The sequence below is a fragment of the Canis lupus genome, chromosome 20 (assembly GCF_048164855.1).
Source record: "Canis lupus baileyi chromosome 20, mCanLup2.hap1, whole genome shotgun sequence".
Classification (NCBI taxonomy): domain Eukaryota; kingdom Metazoa; phylum Chordata; class Mammalia; order Carnivora; family Canidae; genus Canis; species Canis lupus.
The window spans coordinates 35522055-35534821 of record NC_132857.1 but is presented as its reverse complement, the minus strand read 5'-3'; the positions used below and the strand labels follow the sequence as shown (position 1 = coordinate 35534821).

Genomic DNA, 12767 nt, shown 5'->3' with positions numbered 1-12767 from the left:
TGATGCAGAACTCGATCCCAGGACCTCGGGATCATGACCCAAGCCAAAGGCAGATGCTTAACTGACTGAGCTACCCAGGTGCCCCCATGTTTGGTTTCTAAAGTGGTCCGTTCCACAAAAATGCACTAGCTGCTGTGAGGGATTTCCAAAGAGCACACAGTGCAAGTCTGCAACACAAATGAGCTGAAGCCAACACTGACCCCTACCCCTAGCTACGGAATAGCATGCTAAGTTCTTGGTGGGGAATAGTCGATCTCTGCAGCCTCACGTTTGCCGATCCTTAGGTACTCCAGGAGCTCAAGGGAGGGAAGGGCAGAGCTGGTGCTCAATGGACTTGGGTTAGTACTTGAAAGAAGATGGGATTTAGAGAAGCAAAAAAACTATAGGCTTCAAGCCAAACAGCTTATGTTTCATTTTACTGGTGAGCATCCAACAGCCTTGGATCTCCTGTTGCTGTGCCCATTCCAACATTTTTACATGTAAATAATTAGTGAAATCCTAAATATCTGAGGCATATATCCAGTTCTAAGACTTGCCTATGCACACCAACACTTGGCAATACCTACCCTGAGTGTTTGAAGCTCCAAACCAGGAAGGTTCAAGTGCCTTCTAGTGAAACCATTATACGAGGACACCTTGAGGGTGCTGGATGGTACACATCTGCATGAGGTTCAGAGGAACAAGTCCAGTCTAATGGGGCAATGGGGAGATGACCAGGAAGCCAAAACGTAGCTAACCTTTCTTCCACTCAGCACTGATGTGGGGCCTATCATGACCCAGTTTCCCCATCTTTGAAATGAGAATAATAGAACCTATTTCTTGCAAGTTGTCAGAGTTACAGGAGATCATGCTGACTCTGATGACAAGGGTGGTAATTATAACAAACATTTACCAAGCAATATCTGTGTGTCCAGCACAATGCTTTGCATGCAGTCTCATTTATCCCCCACAGTGAGGTCTTGCTGTTATCCCCACCTTAGAGACAGGAAACTATTCACGGAAAATTAATGCTTGCCAAGCACCATCATGCGGCTGCTTAGCAGTCATTAGTTTTCAATCGTATGGGACTGGAACAGCTCTTGTGTCTTCCAAGGGTACTTTCCATAACAGAACCTTGCTATGCCACTTCTGTGTATCATGGCTGAATGGTCTTCTGCTTTTATTTTTTAAGATTTTATTGATTAATTGATTGACAGAGAGAAAAAGAACACAAGCAGGGGGAGCAGCAGAGAGAGGGGGAGAAGCAGACTCCCCCTGAGTAGGGAGCCTGACAAGGGGCTTGATCCCAAGACCCTGGGATCATGACCTGAGCCAAGGGCAGATGCTCAACCAACTGGGCCACCCAGGCACCCCTGTGTTCCTGCTTTTAATTCCAAATTTTGACACCTTTGTTGATCTTGGAAGCATTTCTCTTAGCTGAGCCACTATCAAAATATCCATTCTCTTCTAAAATAGTAGAGTTGTTGAAACTAAAATGTTATTTCCCTTGCAAGAAAGTAATCCATTTGACAAGGCCCTGATCCAAGGAATGTGAGATGAGAGATATTCCACTCTTATCAGGACCCTTGGAGGAGTGACTGTATCTCCTCCATGGTCTCAGTCTCTCTCTCTCTCTCTTTCTCTCTCTCTCTCCACTTTCCTCCAGCTGGAACCCATACCTGCAGCAAACAAGCTTTAACCATCAGACAACAAAGCTACAGGTCAGGAGTCAGCAAATTATGGCCCATGGCCAACTCTGGCCACCACTTGTTTTTGTAAATAAAGTTTTATTGTAACATAACCATACCCATTCGTGTATGAATTTTTTTTATTCCTTTCATGCTACAAAAGCAGAGTTGTAAAAGAGACTGTATGACCTGCAAAGTGCTTTACAAAAAAGTTTGCTGACCCCTGCTCTAGCAGATAGCAGACCACAGGATAAAAGTCACCTCGATCTCTTTAATTTCTTCCCTTACCAAGTTATTTAGAAATATATTATTTCATTTTTTAGGGATGCCTGGGTGGCTCAGTGGTTGAGCATCCTTTGGCTCAGGGCGCAATCCTGGTCCCGGGATCAAGTCCCATGTTGGGCTCCCTGCGAGGAGTTTGCTTCTCCCTCTGTCTGTGTCTCTGCCTCTCTCTGTGTATCTCGTGAATAAATAAAATCTTTTTTTTAAAAAAAAGAAATATATTATTTCATTTTTAAAGCAGTTGTGGATTTTTTTGTAATTGTCTTCTTCACTATTGATTTCTATTTAAATTCCACTGGGGCCAGGGGTGCCTGGGTGGCTCAGTGGTTGAGCGTCTGCCTTTGGCTCAGGGTGTGATCCCAGGTCCCGGGATCGAGTCCTGCATCAAGCTCCCTGTGAAGAGCCCTCTCCCCCTCTGCCTATGTCTCTGCCTCTCTCTCTGTGTCTCTCATGAACAATAAATAAATTCTTCAAAAAAAAAAATTCCACCGGGGTCAGAGAACATACTGTGAATGATTTCAAGAAATTGAAATCATTCAGGTTTCCTTTACAGTCCAAGATTTGGCCAGTATTGGTAAATATATCATGTGCACTTGAAAAGAATATGCATTCTATAACCCCACTTTAAAAATTATTTTTTAGGGGATCACTGGGTGGCTCAACAGTTTGGCACCTGCCTTTGGCCCAGGATCGAGTCCCGCGTCAGGCTCCCTGCGTGGAGCCTGCTTCTCCCTCTGCCTGTGTCTCTGCTTCTCTCTCTCTCTCTCTCTCTCTGTGTGTGTGTGTGTGTGTCTCTCATGAATAAATAAAATCTTTAATAAAATAAAAATTGTTTTTTATTCTGTTTATAATGCTTCCCACCATTGTTGGTGGAAAGCAGTTTATCAGCCTTATTGCTTCTCTTAACATAGACTCAACAAAAGTGGGGAGAACTAACATTGGAAGCCATAAGAATTGGGACTCCTGGGTGGCCTTTGACTTGGGACATGATCCCGGGGTCCAGGATTGAGTTCTGCATTGGGTTCCTGTGGGGAGCCTGCTTCTCCCTCTTCCTAAGCCTCTGCCTCTCTCTGTGTCTCTCATGAATGAATAAATAAAATCTTAAAAATAAAGGAAGTCACAAGAATTGCAGAACTCTTAAATGATCACAATATTACTCTATTTTATTTTGGGAAGGAAAACCCGTTCCAGCTAAGCATCTTCTTCCTTTTCAGTGAGCTCTGCGAACAGAATATAGAAGTTATGTTGACTCCAGAAATAATTGAAGCAGAATTCCCCATGTTGGATCACAAGGACACCAAAAAGGAGAAGTAAGTCTATGCCTTAGGCAAAGGCAGCCTTTTGATAGAATTTGTCCTACATGAAGTAGAGAATTGTCATGTTGTCTAAATCTAAATATCTCAGGCTTAAAAAAAGGAGAGGTTTGTGTGTATCTTATTTTATGCACTATTACGTTCTCTCAAATGTGGTTGGCAAGTAAATATTTAAAACCTGAACCTAGTTTTCCCACTTGCTTATCATCTAATTTCAGAGGTGTGTTTGTTATTGATAACTGAATAAGTTTCATCCGGTATAAGGAACCTGGGCTCTGGAGCCAGAGGAGACCTGCGGCCAAGTCTCAGCCCCACCATTTATGACCTGTGAGATCTCCAGCCAAGTTGCTTCCCTCACTAACTGAGCTTCAGAGTCTTCATTTATGCCCTACACAAAATAGTCTCCCTCACAGGCGGTGTGAGGTTTAAATGAGATATTAGTGCAAGGATGTCCAGCCAGTTGCTTGATGTGAAATAGATGCTCAGCAAACATATATGCTTCCCCTCCCCCTCTCCATCAAGGGCCAAAGAGCTAAGCAAACACATCGTCATCATCCCTCAAAAAATTGGTTTCAATGAATATGGTTGTAATGGAAATAACCACATTATAGTTCCAATGGCTTATAAGTTTGAAATTCCAGATAGGCTTTTAAAACTTCTTTTTCTTGGGATCCCTGGGTGGTGCAGTGGTTTGGCGCCTGCCTTTGGCCCAGGGTGCGATCCTGGAGACCCGGGATCGAATCCCACGTCAGGCTCCTGGTGCATGGAGCCTGCTTCTCCCTCTGCCTGTGTCTCTGCCTCTCTCTCTCTCTCTCTGTGACTATCATAAATAAATAAAAAAAATTAAAAAAAAAAAATAAATAAAACTTCTTTTTCTTTGAAAAAAAAATGCCTTTTTTATTACTAAAAAATCAGAAATACAGAAAAATATTTAAAAAGGTTGCTTGGCTGCTCAGTTGTAGAGCATGTGACTTTTGTTCTCAAGATTCTAAGTTTGAACCCCACATTGGGTGTAGAGATTTTAAAAAGTCTAAGATTTTATCTTTTAAAGATTTTTGCAAAGATTTTGTTTATTTATTTATGTATTTATTTGAGAGAGAGAGAATGAGAGAGCACAAGCAGGGGAAGTGGCCAGCAAAGGAGAGGGAGAAGCAGACTCCTTGCTGAGCAGGGAGCCTGACACAGGGCTGGATCCCAGGACCCCAAGGTCATGACCTGAGCCAAAGGCAGATACTTAACCGACTGAGCCAGGCAGGCTCCCCTTAAAAAAATTTTTTTAATTAAAAATTTAAAAATAAAAACAATAATGCCACCCAGAGGCAATAACTTGTATATTCTGATGCTAAGTCTTCCAAATATTTACTTATTTGATATATATATTTAATATATATAATATGATAATGTATATTAATGTTAATACAATTATATTAATTACATATTATTACATGTTTTGACAAAATTTAATCATGTTATTCATATTGTTTTATCTTCTGCACTTTTATCTAGCAATATACTATGGACATATTTATAAATATAGGTATATATAGCTATATATCCTTATATTTCACCATAATTTATTTAACCAACCCTTTTCTGATGAACATGTAAACTCTTTTCAGTGTTTTGTTGTTACCAATAGTGCCATAATTCCTTGCATACTTATTAGGAACTATTTCCTCAAGATAAATTTCTAGAAACATAAATGCTAGATCAATGTGCATATTAAGATTTTATTGTATATGGTTTAATTGCCATTCAGTGTACATCAACATACCTCCTACCAGCAGAGGTCATGACTGTCCACATTCAAATGCCCTAAATAATGTGGAAAACTATCATTTTTTTCTTCTTTAGCAATAGGATTGATTTAAAAAGGACCTTCTCATTATTTTAACTTTAACTTCTGTGTTTACAAATGAAATTATAAATTTGGGCAGCCCAGGTGGCTCAGTAGTTTAGCTCTTCCTTCAGCGCAGGGCGTGATCCTGGGGTCCCGAGATAGAGTTCCACATCGGGCTCCCTTCAGGGAGCCTGCTTCTCCCTCTGCCTGTGTCTCTACCTCTCTGCCTCTCTGTTTCTCATGAATAAATAAATACAATCTTAAAAAAAAGAAATTACAAATTTTCCTGTGCTTACCAATTACTTTTTTTCTTTAATGAAGGACTTACTTTGCCTTTTCTGTAGGAAGCATTTATCTATTTCTTATTCATTTATGAGTCTCTCATACCTTAAGGATAATTACCCTTTCTTAGATATGTTATAAATATCTCAGTTTGTCTTATAACTTTGGAGTAGTTTGGGGAGGCCCTTCCTTTTCTGAAAGGGATTCTCCCCACATATCTTAAAGTAGTATGGGCTTCCTTTGGCTTGTTTGTGATGGTTTTAGAGGCCTTCAGGAACCAGCACTTCTCAGAAAACTGATTAGTGGTTTCTAGGAAAAGAAAATTTAGGAAATAAAAACATTAAATAGAATTTCAGTGAGCCTCTGTGTGCTTTGATCAGGTAATTACCAATAAAATATCATGTTATAATACGTAACACATAAACCCCCATAGGCCTCAACAGCTAGATGCACTTTGCATTGCATTTTGTTTTAGATTTCAAACAATAGACTGAGACTTTTAAATAAAAACCTTTTTTTTTCTATTTCAAAACTTACCCCCCCCCAAAATAATGCTTGCCACGTGAATGGAGTAATGTCCAATACCCTCTCTGCTCACACGTGCTCTTTAATGTGGCTTTCACCCTTTATACTACAGAGCAAATGTTGAACGCCACTTGATTATAAACTTATTATTTTTTTAAAGACTTTATTTATTTATTTAGTCATAAGAGAGGCAGAGAGAGAGGCAGAGACACAGGCAGGGGGAGAACCAGGCTCCATGCAGGGAGCCTGACATGGGACTCAATCCCGGGACTCCAAGATCACACCCTGGGCTGAAGGCAGATGCTAAACCACTGAGCCACCCAGGCGTCCCTCAAATTATTACTAAATGAAAGAAGTTATTACTTTATGTATTCACCCAAATGGTATTTTTTATGTATTTCCCACAAAAATAAACTAATAGTGAACTCTAAGCATTACCTGCACGACAAATTAGCTTCTAATTTTTTCAAAACACAGATACGTTCTACCCACTTTCAATAGACATATCATGGCATTTTCAATTCACCCACTTTTCAGTTTAAATTATTTTATGTACATTTTTTCAGGTCAAAATTATCAACATAATTATCATTTTCTTGGCTGAAGAATATTCCAACAGGTTGATAGCCACTGGATGGTTTTGGAAAGTTCCATTGGTTCAGAAATTCTCTTCAGCTCATATCAAGCATTATCTGATGCTCAGTTTTGTCTTCTGTGTCCATATTCATTCCCTTTCCTCACCTTCTCAGCCTCAGCCAGAAGCCACCAGCATCCTTGCTGTCAGACACACATACAACCAGAGCTTGGATAGAACAAAAAGAACATATCAGTGATGTTTCATTTCCCATGAAGGCTATTTGGTCTTTGGAAAATTCTGTTTTCGTGGATGCAAAGAATCATCCCTCCATGCCTGTGTAATTAACTCAAGAGATTCTTTTCTGTCCTGGTGGTGATCTCAGGCACCTCAAGACCCACTAAAGCGAATCATGTAAAATATCCAAGAAACTGCGAGAGTGACGATTTCCACAGGATCACTCATCCATTAGTATCTTTAAAGGGAGACATGACCCATATATGTTTAAAGTTGCTTCCATTGAATGACACCAATTAATATTTTTATGACACGCATCAGGGGACATTTTAATTCTTCATTTTCAGATATTTCTGCTTGTTCAAAACTGCCAGGCATTTGCCGGCACTTTACATTTCACCCCGTTTAGAAAACGTTCCAGAAGTACTTGAGATTATATAATATTCTCCCATCTAGGCAGATGATATAGCTGAGCTCACAATCTTCAGACATCTGTCCTTTCAGCCAAATGCACCCCTCAGTTCCTTCCCAGATATCTGGAAAGTTCTACCCAGCAACCCCCTTGCCACACCCAGCAAAGGTCCAGGCACCACTCAGTCCAGGTACAGAACACTTGCTCTTGATTCCCCCACTTCTGGAGCCACTGTCAGACTCACAGTTATTACAGGTCTACGTTATTTGCAGACATGAAGAAGCAACTAGTACTGACTGAACGTTTAGAAGACATCATGCTAAGATGTCTATGAGTAGTTTCTCATGTCATCTTTTTGACAACATGGAGAGAGGGAATGACCACTGTCTGTCCATCAGGAAACAGAACCCGAGTTAGGGAACTTGGTCATGCTAAGTAATTCTTGTAGCAATGGATGGAACTGGAGGCTATTATGCTGAGTGAAATAAGTCAATCAGAGAAAGACAATCGTCATATGTGGAATATAAGAAATAGTGTAAGAGACTATAAGGGAAAGGAGGGAAACTGAGTGGGGAAAAATTAGAGAGGAAGATATACCCTGAGACACTCCTAACTGGGAAACAAAGGGTTGTAGAAGGGGACGTGGGTGGGGGGATGGGGTGACTGAGTGACAGGCATTAAGGGGGGCACTTGATGGTATGAGCACTGAGTGTTATACGATATGTTGACAAATTGAATTTAAATTTTAAAAAAATTAAGAAAAGAATTCGTATAGCTAAGATCAGAAGCCAGGTTTGAATCACAACAGCCAAGTGTTTTCACTGGAAACTAAATTATCACTAAATATTGTTTAAATATATATATGTATGATACCAATCATATATAAAAACATAAAACAAGTCCTCCAGCCTTTCACTGAACCCTTGCAATCCTAAACCAGCATCTGGGTGTGGATGGGTGACCCGAGCTGTCACCAAGTACCCTAATGTGTCCTTGTTGGGTGTTTGATATGCAGAGAGGCCAAAGAACAAGCACAGCCAATGGAGAAGGCAGGAGAAAAGGTGCTGGAGGAGATGAAGACTCTGCGGGGCAAAGCTCTCAACTCCTACCTGATTCTAGAATAAAAATCTCCAGTGTCCATTCCTCTTGTTGGCTTTCCGCCAATCGCTGTGGTCCTCTGAGTTCATTTACATTCCAGCCATTTTCAGAATTAAACTTCCTAGAGGATCAACCTGAAATGTAGATAATGTATATATTTTTAAGTGATAATTTTTCTTTTTAAAAATAAAATGTCCCTAGTGTGACAGCAGTGTTTGAAGCTTCTTGGTCCAAGGTTCAGTGCTGTCACAGAGACTTCTGGAACAAGCTTCCAGCCACCCACTGTGTGGAGAGACCAAGAGCCAAGAGCCAGTGCTGACCAGCATCCCTGAGAGCCTTTTGTAGGTGCGGTACATACGAGGTGGGGGGGGGGGGGGGGGGCAGAGGTAGGAGGAGCCAGAGAGGGGCTGCTCTCTCCCTTCTGCATAGAAGCAGCCCCTCAGCCCCTGAGCATCAGAGCCCTCGTGAGGACACTGGCTCCCCAGGCATGTATGTGACAGCACACACTCATGAGCATGGACTGGAAATGGAGGGGGACACTACTACAGGTGACTCAAGCTTGCAGATCCATTTGGAAGTAACTGGAAAATATCCCTCTGGAAACTCTCAGAAACACTTGAGGCAGAAGGTCATTGCCAAGGGGTCAGGAGTCTCTGTGAACACATCAGTGAAAACCAGGCATTTCGATTGTGTATGTTAACAGGACTCCATTTGTACAAGCTGGAAAGACTGATGGCACTAGGGTTATATGACAACCTATAACTATCCAAGGACATTAGGATGTATTCTCTTCATCCCTTTTTTTTTTGTGTGTGTGTGTGTGCATACATTTAAGTAGCCGATAGCAGACTATATGCACAGTTTTAAAAGAGCTCCTCTTTAACTCATTGATTCTGACATTTTTTTCTGGGATTTTTTTTCCATCATAAAACCAAAACCCTTTAGGGACAGGACTCCAGCTACGGTATGTTTGAGGCAATTACTTGCATTAGATAATTAAATGTTGTTAATGACCATTTGGTCATTGTCAGTATAATAGATACACAAGTGTGCTTCAGTCTGTAAAACCCATTTCTTTTTTTTTTTTTTAACTTTTTATTTATTCATGAGAGACACACACAGAGAGAGGCATAGTCATAGACAGAGGGAGAAGCAGGCTTCCTGTGGGGAACCAACGTGGGACTTGATGCCAGAACTCCCGGATCAAGAACTGAGCCAAAGGTAGATGGTCAACCACTGAGCCACCCAGGGGCCCCAGGCTCAGGGCTAGTTATGTGGCTCTGAACCTGGGCTCCTGTCAGTGTATATATTTATATCCATCTCAGTTTCCCCATCTATAAATAAGGGACAGTTTCTTCTGCTTCTCCCCCTGCCTTCCCAGGCTCTATCCGATGGCGGTGGGCCTTCTGAAAGATTGCATGCCTGTGTTGGGGACCTGGTGCCACCTGGTGGATGCCACAAGAAAGGCCTCATCTGCTTCCCAAATACTCTGTAGCCCGAGATTCCCACCATGAAACAAACCAACTTCCAAAGATAGTAGTCTCTCTATGCTTTGCTTCCTTTTTCAGACCACCTTTAGATAGGAAAAGGCAAGGAAACCTTATATGTATTGTTTTCCACCATCAACCCCATTAGAAAAAGTTTCTTCAGTAGAATCACTGACATCATGAAGTTTGGGGACTTCCTATCAGATCAGTTAGCCAGGTTCTACAGGGATTATGGATATAGTCAAAGGTTGGCTGCGTGAATGAGGAGCTCAGGGTTAAACAGTGGTCTCTCAAGACCTGCCAGCTCCTTCTCTCTTGTGTTTACTCGGATTATCTCAGCTTTTCCCTCTGAAGCCAGAGAAATAGAAAACCACAGAACCTTAGGGTAAGTCACTACCATTGCTTCATTTTACAAGTAATTATAATTGCTTCCTTCTTTAGGGATTTCGGTTTCTGAAGTATTTTCTCAATGATCCTCACAATGTTCTGAGACATAGACTGCCTGTTATTATGGAGACATATATGGGGAAACTGAGGCCCAAAGAGGTTCATGGACTTGCCCAATTAACAGAAGAGCCAGGTTTGGACAGAACCGGGACTGCCTGATTCTGAATCCAGTGTTTTCTATACCACATGAAAATCAATGGGAGTTTTACAGTTTTATATTTTTTTTAGATTTTATTTATTTATTCATGAGAGACAGAGAGAGGCAGAGACAGAGGCATTGGGAGAAGCAGCCCCCTGCAGGGAGCCTGATGTCGGACTCAATCCCAGGACCCTGGGATCATGCCCTGAGCCAAAGGCAGACACTAAACCACTGAGCCACCCAGATGTCCTACAGTTTTAATATTTCTTTATTTTTTATTTAAATGTTCAGATTTGGGGTTTCTGAGCATCACATAATGATATTTATATTTTACTTAATTATTTGTTCTTTAAAATTTGTAATGTGGAAAAAGCAAAAATGAGAAAATTTCCTGGCCCTAAAATCAATCAGTTTGGATCTAAAGAAATCAGACAGTATGTTTACCCCACAAGGACAGTAGCTACTTTTATGTGTCCCCAGCATACAACAAGATGTTTGGTACAACACAGGCTCTCAATAAATGTTTGTTGAATCAAATAATATGAAGGAAATATGAAAAGTGTCTAATATCCATTTACATTCTCACAGATGTGTAGGTTTATAGAGTGTATTTGCTATAGAAAAAAAGTAGGAGTTGAATATAATAGATGAATTTAGAATCTAGAACATAAGAGATAGAAGGATATAGAACATCATCTAATCCTACCCTGGTAAATATGGGTATGTGTCTGCAAATAGCAAGTCTATGTAATCTCCTTGCCCTTTATTAAACAGGTGGAAATAACAATATTAACTTTATGGGGTGGTTGTGGGGTTAAATGAGATGATACTGTCAGTGAGTCCACAGTAAATATTAGCTATTATTAGCATCTTAGTATTTATTTGTTGAGGGAATGAAGTTGAGTCCTTACCTACTACCCCACCTTCCTCAATTCCCCTTGCCACCATCTACTATCATCTCTGATGCTCCAGTGGCTAAGCTGAGAACTGCACATAGAAGAGAATCTTCCAGATGGTGAGGAGGATGAAACATTGCACTAAAGAACACTAAGTCTCCCTCTTCAAGCAGGGTTTGGGAATATGAGTTTAGGTTAATATTTAAAGAATGTGAATGGTTGGGATGTGGGCCTCCTTGAAAGTGGGGAATGGACTGATTGCCTCATTGGTCTCTCATGTCCCTTCCAAAGATGGAGTACTTCATCTTGGGTCTCTGTCCAGATTTTGCAGCCTTCCCCTTCCTGGTCAAATCATAGGCCATTTCCCCTCCTCCTAGTAAATGGCATCACAGAGAGGGGTTCATTTTGAAGGCAAGGAGAACTACTTCTTCTAGAGGACATCCAGAAGGTCCCTTTAACCAAGAGGCAGCCACTTCCAAGGTGGAGAGCCCATGACACCTCTCCCCTAAATCCAGTCAGAGCAAGTAAACACCTTACCCAAAGGCTATTGGTCAACAGGAGACCAGGGACCAATAGTTTGTCTTTTTTTTTTTTTTTTTAAGATTTTATTTATTTATTTATTCATGAAAGACTGAGAGACAGAGAGAGCCAGAAACAAAGGCAGAGGGAGAAGCAGGCTCCATGCACCGGGAGCCCGATGTGGGATTCGATCCCGGGTCTCCAGGATCGCGCCCTGGGCCAAAGGCAGGCGCCAAACCGCTGCGCCACCCAGGGATCCCTAGTTTGTCTTTTAAAAGATAAACCAAGCTGGGGTACCTGGGTGGTTCAGTAGATTAAGTATCCAACTCTTGATCTCAACTCAAGTCTTGATCTCAGGGTCATGAGTTCAAGCCCTGCATTGGGCTCCATGCTGGATATGAAGCCACTTTAAAAAAAAAAAGGCTGAGCTAATCTGATCCCTTCTCTCAGGAATCTGAACCAGGAAGTTAAAAAGATACTGAACAACTTAGCAACAGAAGCTGGATGGTGGGGATCCCTGGGTGCTCAGTGGTTTAGCGCCTGCCTTCGGCCCAAGGCATGATCCTGGAGACCCGGGATCGAGTCCCACATCGGGCTCCCTGCATGGATCCTGCTTCTCCTTCTGCCTGTGTCTCTGCCTCTCTTGTGTGTGTGTGTGTCTCTCATCTTAAAAAAAAAAAAGAAGAAGCTGGATGGTTATGAAACAGAGAAGTTGTATGGGACAGTAGTGATGGATCCTGAGCAACTGAACTTAGAAAGCAGTGAAGATGTGGGTTATAGGGCAGCTCCAGTGGCTCAGCGGTTTAGCACCACCTTCAGCCCCGGGTGTGATCCTGGAGACCCGGGATCGAGTCCCACGTCAGGCTCCCTGCATGGAGCCTGCTTCTCCCTCTGCCTGTGTCTCTGCCTCTCTCTCCTTCTGTATCCTTCATGAAGAAATAAATAAATAAAATTAAAAAAAAAAAGATGTGGGTTATGGTGTTTGGAAAACACAAGAAGTAAAGCAGAGACAACAAGAGGCAAGTCAGGACAGAACACAAGCATGCTTT

The 12767-nt window shown here is 41.6% G+C and overlaps 1 protein-coding gene across 21 annotated transcripts in view; it reads left to right on the top strand.

Moving 5' to 3' along the window:
• The window catches only part of LOC140611858 (transmembrane protein 177-like), a 123295-nt gene that overhangs the window by 93292 nt on the left and 17236 nt on the right, over positions 1-12767 (top strand). For 19 of the 21 annotated variants that reach the window (XM_072788898.1, XM_072788892.1, XM_072788894.1 and 16 more), the window contains one exon: positions 3164-3259. In XM_072788898.1, coding sequence (XP_072644999.1) covers positions 3164-3259 — 96 coding nt within the window. Of the gene's footprint in view, positions 1-3163; positions 3260-8147; positions 8437-12767 lie in introns of those variants that run through there. The other 2 variants (XM_072788908.1, XM_072788907.1) reach the window with 1 other exon arrangement.